Source organism: Apodemus sylvaticus, chromosome 21 (assembly GCF_947179515.1).
Source record: "Apodemus sylvaticus chromosome 21, mApoSyl1.1, whole genome shotgun sequence".
Classification (NCBI taxonomy): Eukaryota; Metazoa; Chordata; class Mammalia; order Rodentia; family Muridae; genus Apodemus; species Apodemus sylvaticus.
Window position 1 is genome coordinate 51501867 of NC_067492.1, and position 14919 is coordinate 51516785.

Below are 14919 nucleotides of genomic sequence, written 5' to 3' on the forward strand. Positions count from 1 at the left end.
AAATCTGCCTGGCTTGTTCAACTCTGGAAGGCAACAGAGTTACTGAGGAAGAAACTAAATAGAGGTCGCTCAGAGCCAGGAACCCACTGCAGTCTAAGTTGGGTGTGGAGGACACGGAATGAAGTGTTGGGTGTGCTTCCTGCATATTAACCAGGAACGGTTTGCAAGGCTCTGTTTCCCGAGGTCTGTGAGTAGATCTGGCAGTGATGCTTTTACCCCGAATAAATCCTTTGTTTAAGCAGTGAGTATTACTCCTCTTCCATTATTTTCACTGATCTTTCAATAGGATGGTAGAGTGGTTTGTATATCAAAGTGTCCTCCATAAACTCATGTTTGATCACCTGGTCCCCGGCTGAAGGCACTGCTTGGGAAGGTTATAGAACCTTTAGGAGGTGGAATCTTGGTAGAGGAAGTCTTTCCTGGAGGCAGACTTTGAGGTTTTATACCCTGGCACTGCTTCTGTGCTCTGAGTCCTGTGTAGAGATGCAATGTGATTGGCTAGCTTCCCGCACCTGCCCACAGGCCTTCCCTGACTGTCTCCACGTCCTCCCTTGCCACATCTCCCCCAAACCCCACCACATCCCTTCCTACATCTCCCTCCCCACCATGACAGACTTTATTCCTCTGGAACCCTAAGCCAAAGCAAACTGTTTTCCCCATAAGTTCATTTTTTTTTTTTTTGGCAGAGTATTTTATCATAGCAGCAGGAAAGAAACTAATATGCATGGATTAGAAACAATTTGTTAAGATAAATGTATTGTGTAGTAACCAGTTTCACACACACACACACACACACACACACACACACATTCCCAATAATTTCCAAGTATGCAACTACATATTGTTAACAATATACAGACTGTTATGCCCTGGTGTCTTAGTTGGGGGTTGGGTTTTATTGCTGTGAAGAAACACCAAAGCAACTCTTACAAGGGATAACATTTAGTTGGGGCTGGTTTACAGTGCTAGAGGTTCACTCCATGATCATCATGGTAGGCATGGAAGAGTCCAAGCAGACATGGTACTGGAAGAGCTGAGAGTTCTATATCTTGATCCAATGGCAGCCAAGAGAAGGCTCTCAAAACTTACCCCCTGCAGTGACACACTTCCTCAAACAAGGCCACACCTAATCCAACAAGGCCACCCCTCCTAATAGTGCTGCTTCCCATGGGTCAAGCAAATTCAAACCACCACTCAACGGGTTTCCAGAACTACCCTGATCCTGCACTATTGATTACTGTGGTTTGAATGTGTCTCCCAACCAACTTGTGCTAGGAATTTAATTACCATTTTAACAGTACATGTGATGCTCTTCAACTTACAATCAGATTATATCCAAATAAAATCATTATACGTTGAAAGTATTCTTAAGTATTCTAGTCAACTAAGAGTTACTAGAACAAAATACCTGATGTAACTAACATAAGAAAATATATTTATTTAGCTTCAGTTTTGAAGGTTCAGAGGCATGGTGCCCACAGCTGCTCAGTGCTGGCAAAGGCAGCAGATGACAGCCTAGGGAGCACATGTTAGAGATGACAGTCAAGTTTCAAGGCAGGAAAAAAAGTGAGAGACTCAGTCCCACATTGTTTATCAAGGGTATGGCCCAATGATATAAGGTGTCACCTCTTACACGATCCACAGCATTTCCTATGTCACCACCCTGGGCATCCAGCTGTTACATAGAACCTTCAGCACATACTCATCCAAACCACAGTAGGAAGTCAGATGCTTTTGATGTAGCTAAATCACCAAGAACCACAGCTTAGCCTGGCCTAACTTTTATGTGCCCAGGATAACACTATTAACAGAGGCACCTCACATTTATGCATTGCTTATAACAGCCATGGCACACAACCAGGATGTGAGGTGTGCACTAGGAAGCGCTGGCCCTGCACCTCACTTGGGCAGCACGGTAGATTTGGCCCTGATGGTGAAGGTGTGGGTGAGCTGTCCCTGAGGGCATGGGCCCCCTCACCACCTGTAGCAGGTTGGAGAGCTGGCCCCAAGGTCATGAGAGCAGAAGAGCTGGCCCTGTCCTTTGCTGGCTGTGGCATTGGGTGAACTAGTTGGCACAGTGATGGAGAGCTCAGCCTGGTGATGTGGGTGCAGAAGAGTTAGTGGGCTGACCAACTCAGCTACCATCCAGGCCCAGACCCAGGGCTTTGAGTTGGTTCATGGCAACATCTACCTCATCTGTAACTTCTGGACTGTGTGAAAGGGCTGGTCCTGCAGATCCAAAGCTACAGGACCTCCATGACACGGGACAACAGCAGGAGATCCGAGAGTCTCAGTGAGGATCCACTACTGATAGTGCAGAAGCAGAAGCCTTGTACCAGACCAATGACTCATTGCAGTGAACATTTGCTAGTGAAGATTTGTGAACAAAAGGGTAGACCATGGGACACACTGTGATACCACAGCTTCCACTGCAAGATGTTTATGTTTATTTTGTTTGTTTATTTATTTTTATTTTCCTTTGGCTATTATGAATAATGCTGCGATTGTGAATTAATGTGGGATGTACACATCCTTCTGTGAAGTCCTATTTTCAGTATTTTTGGCTGTATTCCCAGAAGCGGGATTGCTGGATGGTGTGGCAGGCTCGATTTTAAACTCTTTTGAAAATCTCTATGCTTGTACTGTGTAGCAAGCACACAGTTTTAACGCTTCCTAACAGGACCCTCAGACTCCAATGTACATACGCATTATTAATAGACCATCACTTTCTGTTTTCAAGATGGCTCTTCTACAAGATCTAAGATGCTGTCTCACTATGAGTTATTGGTTGTTTCCAGACAGGTCTCTACATAACCCTGGCTGTCCTGGAACTCACTATGTAGACAGGCTGCTTGAACTCACAGAGATCCACCTGCCTCTGCTTCCCAAGTGCTGGGATTAAAGATGTGCACCACTACACCGGGCTCACTAGAGTTTTGATTGACACTTCCCTGGCAATTAGGGAACAAGCATACTCTCTCATGTTTATTGCTGTCTGAGCATCATTAACAATGTGTCTATGCAAGCCCTAACCACTGGGTTATTGCTGTCTTGTTAAAGAGTTGTGCATGCTCTTTATTATCCCAGATACTAACCCATGTTGACAGGCGGCATGAGCAGGAACTTGCATATTGTTCATGGTCGTCTTCATAAAGTTACCCGCCTCCTTCTTTCTAGAAATGGCATTTCTGGTTGGAGATATGACAGACACTCAACATCTCTACACCAAGAGTCCAAGAAATTACTACCTTTCAGAAAAAGGTGTATTTGAGACCAGAGAGATGTGCTTTAAAGTACCTGCTCCTCTTGCAGAGGCTCTAGGTTTGGTTCTAAGCACCTGCTTCCTGAGAGGCTTTACCTACTATGTCAGCTTCAGAGGGATTCAACAACTTTGCTGGTGTCCACAGGCACCCCACACACACACACACACACACACACACACACACACACACACACAGGATTGTACCCACCTTGAGGTGAGAAGTTAACATCAAGGACTTCCCTCAATCATTTGAAACAGAGTCTCTGGCTGAACCAAAGCTGGTCAGGGGGCCAGGGGGCCTCTGCCTCTGACACCCGTGCTGGAATTACAGGTATATGCTACCACATGCAACCTTTTATGTGGGTGCCAGGGGCATCAACTCCTGTCTTCATGCTTGCACGGCAAACACTTTATTAACAAAGCCAGCTCTTCAGCTCCTAATCCTTGAAGAAAAGAATATAAAAACCAGGTGTGTCTCCTGCTCAGCAACAAGTATTTACTTATATCTAGCCTTCTGTCTTTTCCTCCCAAACATAAATATGACATATACTTTTTATTTAAATAATGGAAGCATAACTTATGAGCCATGTATAAACTGTTTCATTTTTAAAGCAGTAAATATAACCAAATAAAGTTTAATAAAGCAAAGTAAAAAAGAAAGCAAAGGTCTCCCTTTCTTGCTTTTCACTAATTTTTTTCAGTCACACCCCCCACCCCATTCCTTAGCACTTTATCCTCTTAATTTCCATTCACTGCTGTGTCACACGGCTTCATGGCTCCTACCATGTGCACACACGGCTCCCACTACACACACAGCTCCCACCATATGCACACACAGCTCCCACCACACACATCTCCCACCACACATGGCTCCCATCACACACGGCTCCCACCACACAGGCTTTAAGAGCTACTGAAAAAATATGCAAAGCACACAGTCGGTAGGCATGAAGACATTAGTCCAGAAATGAAGAGTTCCATTATGTGGCTGAAAGACTCAGACAGCTACTGTCACAATATGTGTGATAATTAGATATGAGTCACTCTCAGCCAGATGTCAGATTCAGCTGTTCCTGGGGAAGAGATGTCTAGATTTGGGCTGAGATGGAAGGTCTGTCTTCATATGGAATCCATGCCCCAGGACATTTAGTCTTCCTGTACTCCTTCGCCTGAGCTCTTCCTGATTTCTTTCTTTTTAAGTCATCAAAATAATTTATAATAGTTAAATGCCTCTTAAATATACATGATATCTTCCAAAGCTAAATATGCACTCAACTAGCTTTGAAAATCTATTTGGAACATTAAACATGATAGAAGTAGAAAAATTTTCTTATGAAGTCCTCTATGAAAGGAAATTGCGACAGGTTCTTGATTAGACAGAAACCATTCCATCTCCAAGAGAGAATACTCAGCATAACTGTGGCTTCATAGAATGAGTTGGGTGGTCCTTCTGTTTCTATTTTGTGGAATAGCTTGAAGAGTATTGGTGTTAGGTCTTCTTTGAAGGTCTGATAGAATTCTGCACTGAAACCATCTGGTCCTAGGCATTTTTTGCTTGGGATACATTTAATGATTGCTTCTATTTCTTTAAGTATTATGGGACTGTTTAGATAGTTTATCTGTTCTTGATTTAACTTTGATATTTGGTATCTGTCTAGAAAATTGTCCATTTCATCCAGATTTTCCAGTTTTGTTGAATATAGGCTTTTGCAGTAGGCTCTGATAATTTTTTAAAATTTTCTCAGCTTCTTTTATTATATCTCCATTTTCATTTTTGATTCTGTTAATTTGGATACTGTCTATGAGCTCTCTTGCTACTCTGGCTAAGGGTTTATCTATCTTGTTGATTTTCTCAAAGAACCAGCTGGTGGTTTTGTTGATTCTTTGTATAGTTTTTTTTGTTTCTACTTGGTTGATTTCAGCCCTGAGTTTGATTATTTCCTGAAGTTTACTCCTCTTGGGTGTATAAGCTTCTTTTTGTTCTAGAGCTTTCAGGTGTGGTGCTAAGCTGCTAGTGTATGCTCTCTCCATTTTCTTTGTGGAGGCACTCAGGGCTGTGAGTTTTCCTCTTAGCACGGCTTCATTGTGTCCCATAAGTTTGGGTATGTTGTGCCTTCATTTTCATTAAATTCTAAAGTCTTTAATTTCTTTATTTCTTTCTTGACCAAGTTATCATTGAGTAGGGAGTTGTGCAGCTTCCATGTGTATGTAGGTTTTCTGTTGTTTTTGTTGCTATTGAAGACCAGCCTTAGTCTGTGGTGATCTGATAGGATGCATGGTATTATTTCAATCTTCTTGTATCTATTGGGGTCTGTTTTGTGACCTATTATATAGTCAGTTTTGGAGAAGGTACCATGAGGTGCTGAAAAGAAGGTATATTCTTTTGATTTAGGATGAAATGGTTTATAGATATCTGTTAAATCCATTTGGTCCATTATTTCTGTCAGTTCCAATGTGTTTCTGTTTAGTTTGTGTTTCAATGATCTGTCCATTGATGAGAGTGGGGTGTTGAAGTCTTCCACTATTATTGTGTGAGGTGCAATATGTATTTTGAGCTTTAGTAAAGTTTAATGTGGGTGCCCTTGCATTTGGAGTATTGATGTTCAGAATTAAGAATTCTTCTTGGTGATTTTTTTCCTTTGATGAGTATGAAGTGTCCTTCCTTAGCCTTTTTGTTAACTTTTGGTTGAAAGTTGATTTTATTCTATATTGAAATGGCTACTCCGACTTGTTTCTTGGGACCATTTGCTTGGAAAATTATCTTCCAGCCCTTTACTCTGAGGTTGTATCTGTCTTTGACACTGAGGTACATTTCCTGTATGCAGCAAAATGCTGGGTCCTGTTTATGTATCTAGTCTGATAGTTATGTCTTTTTATTGGGAAATTGAGTCGATTGATATTAAGCTATTAAGGAATAGCGATTGTTGCTTCCTGTTATTTTTTGTGTTATTTTTATATTTGTGTGGCTTTTATGTTTTATGTTCATGTAATCTTCTTTTGGGTTTGTTGAAAGAAGACTACTTTCTTGCTTTTTCTAGGGTGTAGTTTCTCTCCTTATATTGGAGTTTTCCATCTATTATCCTTTGTAGGGTTGGATTTGTGTAAAGATATTGTGTAAATTTGGTTTTGTCATGGAGTATCTTGGTTTCTCCATGTATGGTAATTGAGAGTTTTGCTGGGTATAGTAGCCTGGGCTGGCATTTGTGTTCTCTTAGGGTCTATATAACATCTGCCCAGAATCTAGGTTTCATAGTCTCTGGTGAGAAGTCTGGTATAATTCTGATAGATCTGCCTTTATATGTTACTTGACCTTTTTCCCTTACTGCTTTTAATATTCTTTCTTTGTTCTGTGCATTTAGTGTTTTGACTATAACGTGATGGGAGGAATTTCTTTTCTGGTCTAATTTATTTGGAGTTCTGTAAGCTTCTTGTATGTTTATGGACATCCCTTTCTTTAGGTTAGGGAAGTTTCCTTCTATAATTTTGTTGAAGATATTTACTGACCCTTTAAGTCGTGAGTTTTCACTCTCTTGTATATATATTATCCTTAGGTTTGGTCTTCTCATTGTGTCCTGGATTTTCTGGATGTTTTGGGTTAGGAATTTTTTGCATTTTGCATTTCCTTTGACTGTTATGTTAATGTTTTCTATGGTATCTTCTGCACCTGAGATTCTCTCTTCTGTCTCTTTTATTCTGTTGGTAATCCTTGCATCTATGACTCCTGATCTCTTTCCTAGGTTTTCTATATCCAGCCTTGTCTTCCTTTGTCTTTATTATTTCTACTTCCATTTTTAGATCCTGGATAGTTTTTGTTCAATTCCTTTACCTGTTTGTCTTTTCCTGTAATTCTTTAAGGGATTTTTGTGTTTCCTCTTTAAGGACTTCTAGCTGTTTACCTATGTTCTGTATTTCTTCAAGGAAGTTATTTATGTCCCTCTTAAAGTTCTCTATCATCATCATGAGATGTGATTTTAAATCAGAGTCTTGATTTCCTGGTGTGTTGGGGTATCCAGGACTCACTGCGGTGGGAGATCTGAGTTCTGATGATGACAACTAGCCTTGGTTTCTGTTGCTTTTGTTCTTGCCCTTGCCTCTCGCCATCTGGTTATCTCTGGTTTCATCTAGTCTTGCTGTCTCTGACTTTGGCTTGTTCCTCCTGAAAGCCTGTGTGTCAGAACTCCTGGGAGACCAGTTCTTTCTGGGCGACTTTGAGTATGGAGAGTTGTGCACAGCTCCAGGGTGCAGATGGAAACCAGAAGAATCCTGTCCCAGGCTGTTCCTTGGTTCCTGTGTCCTAAGGGCACTGGGTGGGTCCCTCTTGGGCCAGAAATTTGATCAGAAGAGATGGTCTTACCTGAACTCACAGGTGTGTCATTCCTGGGAGACCAGCTTTCTCCCGCTGGTATTTGTATATGGGGCACTGTGGCACCACTCTTTCTGATTTCATCTTCCAACAGCATCAGTGAGTACCTTCAGAGAACACAGCTTGACAAACCCAGCCTGTGATGAGAGACACAAACAGTGGTTACCAGGTAATATGGTGTATAGTGCATTTTTACGGGACAGGGTCTTCCAGAATACTGGTGTGGGCCAAAGATGTTGACGGTAGTTTTAAAAACATTCTTGTTCTTTCTTGGGAGCTCTCCCCGAGCACCCGGCTACTCTGAGCTCTGAGAACAGCTGCCACCATGTTTTCATCTGGCGTTTTCCCGAGAACGCCCCTGCTCCTCTGTTTCAGCTGCCAACAACCTTCCTCTTGCTGAGCTGCCAACTACCGCCTTTCCTGAATTCAGAGCTACTGTCTAACCAGCCCGGCTGCCCGTTCTCTTCTCCTTCCCACTTTAGCCCTTTAGAAGGAGAGCACTAGGGACTTTTACTATTTTAAAACTCAATAACTCAATAGCTGGGCAAAGAATCGATCGCCCTAAACTCATCAGCTATGCTATGTTAGAATTCTGCTGTGGCAGAGGCTGCCCCTGGCTCTAGTAGCCCCCGCATCTTGCACGGTGTCCCTGCCCCCGGACCTTGCACCCCCTGCTCCTCTCGCCAAAGCCTGGTGGAAAAGCCCTTTATCTCTTTTCCTCTCTTCCTCCTGGTACCCAAAAATCCTGCCTTTTTACCTTTGCTCATTGGCTGGCTTCTGCCGTCTTTATTTACACAATCAAAAAAACACTTAGGACACCAGATTTTAGTATCAGCTTTCCCCCTACACCAAGTTGCATGGGACGGTAAGCATATATGGGTGTTTACTGCTTAGTATTATTGTTCTGGTTTTACTGTTGTTGTTTTGGTTTGGTTTTTTTTGTTGTTGTTGTTTTGTTTGTTTGTTGTTTTGCTTTGTTTTGTGTTTTGTCTGTTCATCTGTTACTGCTCCTTGGTCCACCCTTAAGCCAGGTTTTGGCTAGCATTCTACTCGAGATCTAATACATTCTAGAGTCTCAGTCTTAGTCATTGTCTCAGCTATAGACTCCTCAAATCTTTTCCGTTCTTGACCATTCCAGAGACAGCCAGTCTAAGAGATGCTTTCCTGTAAGAGGAAGCTTGCAGTGAAGTCGGCTTACAAAAGATGCCATAATCGTGCACCCTTCCAAAGATGCACAGTGCACATTGAAATATCAAAAGTGCAGGGAAGTTCTCCTGTAAAGAACATGTTTCGCCCAATTTGTGCTAAACTTTCCTCACCATGGAATCGTTTACGTGAAGGCCTAGCAACACGTCTTTAAACTGACCAGTTACATTCCAAGAATCATGGTCAAAGCCCTCCCTCCAACAGCACCCTTACTTGAGGTGGTTAGCACGCCCCCTGCTGGCGGGCTAATGTGGCACAAGAGTTAAATAAGGGGGCTGGAGAGATGGCTCAGCAGGTAGGAGCACAGACTACTCTTCCAAAGGTCCTGAGTTCAAATCCCAGCAACCACATGGTGGCTCACAACCATTTGTAATGAGATCTGACGTCCTCTTCTGGTGTATCGGAAGACAGCTACAGTGTAACTTACATAAAATAATAAATAAATCTTTAAAAAAAAGAGTTAAATGAGGTATTTCACCTCTAACCAAAACTCATGTTCTTATATATGTGTATGTGTGTGTGTGTATATATATATATATATATATATATATATATATATATATATATATATATATATATATATATATATATTGATTGCTTAACATCCTTTCTCTCTCTCTCTCTCTCTCTCTCTCTCTCTCTCTCTCTGTTTGTGTGTGTGTGTGTGTGTGTGTGTGTGTGTAGGTGCTGGGGATAGACCTCAGTCACCAGGTTTGCACATCAAGCACCCTCAGCTGCTAAGCCACAGGAAGTTCTTAGTGAAGACTCTGCAATACAAAAGTCAGATCCGCACATCAGTGCCATATAGCAGTCCCTGAGAATACTGATTTAAAAAATGAACAGAGGTCCTTTAGGATCCTTACAGATTAAAACTCACATTAAAACATTCAATTCATTCATTCATTCATTCAGCATTGCAGGGCTGGGACCAAGCCCAGCGTTGTTTCTGTGAGAAGGTGATGCAGCAGGCTTACACTCGTGCTGAGTTCACGCTCACGGGATGCCCAGCGTCTAGCAGGCTGTGGAGGTCATCCCCAGCTCTGCCTGAGTCAGCAGCTCACACACTCAGATTCAGGGTCACAGTCTTTCTGTTTGTATTACCACATATTAGTCGTGTAAAGTCATGGGGTTGTCACAACGGCTTTGCACGTGCATACCATGCACTTTGGTCACACTCACATCTGCCCACTGCCTTCTCTCACCCCCACCCCCCACCACTTTCCCCTTTCCATTCTCTAACAGTTCCCTCCCTTACTCCATCCTTTATCTCACCTCAGGTTCCCACTGTGAGAGATGTGTGTGCTCATGTTTGTGACTGGCTCGACACACAGATACACAGGCCCATCCATTTTTCTGAAAAGAGATGCTTTTATTTGTGGCATAGTAAAATTCCACAGTGTGCACACCTCACACACTGGTTGTGTACCGTGCCTGTCCTAAGCAGTGTGGTAAATGTAAACATGGCTTTGATTCTTTTCGGTAATCAGCAGGATTGATAGGTCTTATTCTTTTTTGTTTGTTTGTTTTTTTGAAAACCTCAGTACTGACTTCCATACAGTTTGCACAAATTGAAACTCCCCTCAGCAGTGTTCAAGGCCCCCATTCCCCGTCCTTGCCAGCATGGTTTCCTTTGCTTATTTTATTGTTAGTAGCTGACTGAGAAAGGATAGAATCCCCATCTTACCTAACCTCCTTTTTCCTAAAGACTAAAAACACCAAACTTTTTTTCTGTGTATTTACTGCCTTTTTGTATTTCTTCAGTTCATCTGCACATTTACTGACTGAGTGACCTCCACCCGTGATGTGATGTTCTGGGTCTTCACCTGGTCTGGCTAGTAAGCCCCTTCTGGATGAAGGTTGTTACAGGTTCCCCCTTCCATGGGCTCTCAGCTCTGCTAACTGCTCTCCTGTTGCACCGGCGGGGTTTTGGTTTGATGCAATCATTTGTGAACAAACCTTTCCTACCATTTCCTCAGAGACAGGGGTCCTAGGGTGAGTGCTGCCACCAGGTCCTCTCCGTTTCAGACTCTCGGGTCCTACACTGAAGCCTTTGGTCCATTTTTATGCAGAGATCAGTCTCGCTTTTTCTATGCACAAATGCCCACTTTCCCAGCAGTCCTTGTAAGAGGCTGTCCTTTTTCCAGTGTGTGTTGCTTTTCTCTTGTCCAAAACCAGATGTTTGTAGCTGTAAGAGTTTAATTCTGAGTCTCTTGAGTCATATCGCCAACCCATGTCACCACTTTGGGTGGTTATAATTGCTAAAATGATATCATGATCATTTCTAGGAAGAAAAAAAAGAATTATAGAGAACAAGCTAGGGACAATAAAGTGACTTATAGGGTGATTTATTTGGAAGGATCTTAGTTTATTCCATATTTGTTTATAGACTGCCTTGTAATTTGAGAGGAAAATCTGAAAGCATTTTCTACAAACCTCCTTTTACAGTCTTGTTTACTATCCTGTTTTAGAACAATGCATATTGCTAGCAGAATTTTCCAAGCAAAACCACCATTTTTGTTCGAATAAACAGGCTCAAGGGCATAGGCAGCTGGCTTCTCCTTGACCCCATGGGCTGACAAGAGTCAGGCAACCCACTCTTCTCTCGTGCCTTCCACGTCCTCTCTCTGTCTTGTCTCCTCTGGATTTCTCTAAGAGGCCTTTTCCCAGGAGAAGCAACAGTCTGGGCTGCAGTCTATTGACTTTCCCAGAGCAAAGGTCCTGATGTTCTAGATTTCAACATTTTAAGAAAGCCCTTAAAGTCACATGCTATGCAGTATCTGCCAATAACTTCAGAGAAACACATCAAGCAGTGTGCTACCCTCAGAACTTTCAAAAGTTCTAAAATCCTGTCCCCAGAACAGCATCCCATATATTGCAGAGTGACCAATACAACAATGCTCAGGCCCTAGAGATAGTTAATTGGGTTAGAGGACAAACTGCTCTGGGAGAGGACCTGAGTTCGGTTCCCAGCACCCACATCAGGGAGCTCACAATCGCTTCTACCTCCATCTCCTGGGGCTCTAGTGCCCTCTTCTGGCCTCTATGGGGAACTGCCTGCTGGTGGCTTACATATATGTACACACAAAAAAACTTAAAATACATTGCAAAAATACTTTTAAAATGCATATTCCCAGGTTTGCCTTGGACTTCGTTTCTGAAGTCAGGGATGGCAGAGTTTCTTGTTGCACGGAACGTCTCAGCGCTGGTGCAATCGAATGAGGCAGCACCAGGGTTGAGAAACTGTCCTGGTGACTTGGCCAAACACTGAGAGATGAGCAGTGCTGCTCCAGGAGTTGACAAAGTAAAAGGCAAACATAAAAATTCAGTGTCATTTCGATTTGCCAAGGAATTCTTGGTGAATGCACTGGCTGGTTTTGTGTGTCCACTAGACACAGCTAGAACTGTCAGATTGGAGGAAACCTCGATTCAGAAAATTTGTCCGTGAGATCCAGCTGTAAGGCATTTTCTCAATTAGTGGTCAATGGGGGAGGGCCCATTGTGAGTGGTGTCATCCTTGGGATGGTGGTCTTAGTTTCTATAAGAAAGCGTGCTGGGCCAGCCATGAGGAGCAAGCCAGTAAGCAGCACCCTCCACGGCCTCTGCATGGGCTCCTGCTTTCAGGTTCCTGTCCTGACTTATTTTGGTGATAGACAATGACGTGGAAGTATCATGATTTTAATATGCTTGGCCCAGGGAGTGGCACTATCAGGAGGTGTGGCCTTGTTGGAGTAGGTGTGTGTCACTGTAGGCCTGGGCTTTAAGACCCTTATCCTAGCTGTGTGGAAGTCAGTATTCTGCTAGCAGCCTTCAGATAAAGTTGTAGAACTCTCAGCTCCTCCTGCACCATGCCTGCCTGGATGCTGCCATGTTCCTGCCTTGACGATCATGGACTGAAGCTCTGAACTTGTACGCCAGCTTCAATTAAATGTTGTCCTTTATAAGACTTGTCTTGGTCATGGTGTCTGTTCACAGCAGTCAAACCCTAAGACAGGAGGTGTAGGCCAAATAAACCCTGTCCTCCTCAACTTGCTTTTTGGTCATGATGTCTCATCACAGCAACAGAAACCCTGACTAAGACAGGTTGTGGAGGAGACTGGCTAGGCCAACATTAACCAGTACAGAGCAGTTATGGAGGAAGGACTCCTGAATTCTGATTTCTCAGCCTTGGAGTTTACCGTGACATAACTACTTCCTTGATCTTTAACCCTGGCAGTTCTTTACAATGTTCAGGACTTGCCTTTTTTTTTTTTTCTCCCTGAGACAGGGTTTCTCTGTATAGCCCTGGCTGTCCTGGAACTCACTCTGTAGACCAGGCTGGCCTCGTCCTTAGAAATCTGCCTGCCTCTGCCTCCCAAGTGCTGGGATTAAAGGCATACACCACCAACTGCCTGGCAGGACTTGGCTTTTTAAACAATCGATGCTGATTATATCAGAACCTGGGGTTGTATCTGGGGCTACTTGTTATTGTAACAGCCCAGAATGACTGTCCTGTCACCAGCCAGTGGGCATACCACTGCTCTGTAACACACAGAAACTAGTCACAAACTGACCTCACAAACAGCTAATGTTATTTTCCCAGCCCTCAGAGCCTAGGCCGTCAGGGAGCATCCTTCATCTCCGGGTCTTACTGCCTACGCCACCATCCTTAAATTGTACCAGATTACGACAGCACCAATAGGCAAATAATTTTGCCTAGTGCCTTCTTGCCATAATTGCAAAGCAGTATTTTTCTTAGATCAACGGCTCGAAGTTTTATAGCTTACAAATTAGTGAAAATCCGTGTGCTTGGAACGGACTCGGGCTTTGTGGAACTTTGTGACCCGTTGCCTGGTAACTGGACCTAAGACCGCTCCGCTTCTCTCTGTGAGCTGTCAGGCTTTAGAAGCTCTGTCAGCCCAGTTAATAGCTTCCTGCTACTAGCAGGGAATGAGTGTGTGGCTCTGCCCGGAGCCTGGAAGGCTGCTGCTTGTGCTGCCCGCCCACAGGCATGTCCCACTTCTTGTACTTGGCCCCGGAAATCCTGCTTCCCTTTAGCCCTCTCACTTCTACAGAGTTCGAGCTGATCAGACGCAAGGCCCGAGAATTGTGGCAGGATGAGACGCGGTGGTCTGCTGCTTCCGTGACAACCTACTCAGGGAGTTACCGGGAAAAGCTACTGGATGAGGCCGCCTGCAGCAGGGTGTCCCAGAGAGCAGGCCAGCCGCAGTTTGAATGCAAACCGTAAGATTCCTTTGTCGCTATTCAGAGACAGGTGTTGTTAGGAAAAGGTATTGTCGAGCTCGGGACACTTGAAAGATGTTAACACATCTGCTTCCCTGTGTAAATCTCACGTTCCAGCTCAAAGTATGGCTACAACCCGAACTGGTATATAACAGCGTATTACTGAATATGAGTGTCTGACTAATGTAGATATTTTTGTTTGTGGACTTGTTTCTTAGTACATTTGTTTATTGTGTGTGTGTGTTTCTGGTCATAGGAGAAGGTCAGAGGACAACTAACACGATCAGTTCTCTGATGAGTTCCTGAAACCAAACCCTTGTCTTTGAGTTTGCTCTCCTCACAGCCATCTTTCTGTCCCCTCCCCCTATTTAGACAGAGTCTCCTGTATCCCGGACTGGCCCGAAACTCATTCTGAAGTCCAGGGCAACTGAAAACTCGATCCTCTCACTTCTACCTCCTTAGCACAGGACACACAGGCATGAACCAACCACCAGACCCAGTTTCTGTGTGTGGCTGTGGGATTGATCCATAGCCTCCTAAATGCTAGGCAACCACCTACCAACATCCATGGACCTAAAATGATGTTTCCTGGAGTCTTTTTTCTTTGTGGAAAGCTGGCAAACCAGCCATCACTGCATACCAGGGTGCCTACAGGTTCTGAGGCCCAAAGGTATTCCCAAGGCTTTATTGGGAAGCCAGGCCCTGTGATAGGCCTGCAATCAAAAAATTAATTCCAATTCAGTTTCACAGCTGTAAACACTCAGCTCATAGGAAGGAGGTTTCAGCAGCAGGTCCCAGAGAAGAAGGTTTGGTGTAGTAAGACCTTCTGGAAAGATCCTAGAAGAGCAAACTTCCCCCACGGTGGGGA

At 43.6% G+C, this 14919-nt stretch overlaps 1 protein-coding gene across 1 annotated transcript in view; it reads left to right on the forward strand.

The window, feature by feature from the left end:
- The first annotated feature begins 13818 nt into the window (after nt 1-13818).
- The window catches only part of C21H4orf51 (chromosome 21 C4orf51 homolog), a 36837-nt gene continuing 35736 nt past the window's right edge, over nt 13819-14919 (forward strand). The window contains exon 1 of the mRNA XM_052166630.1: nt 13819-14051. Coding sequence (XP_052022590.1) covers nt 13819-14051 — 233 coding nt within the window. The remainder of the gene's footprint in view (nt 14052-14919) is intronic.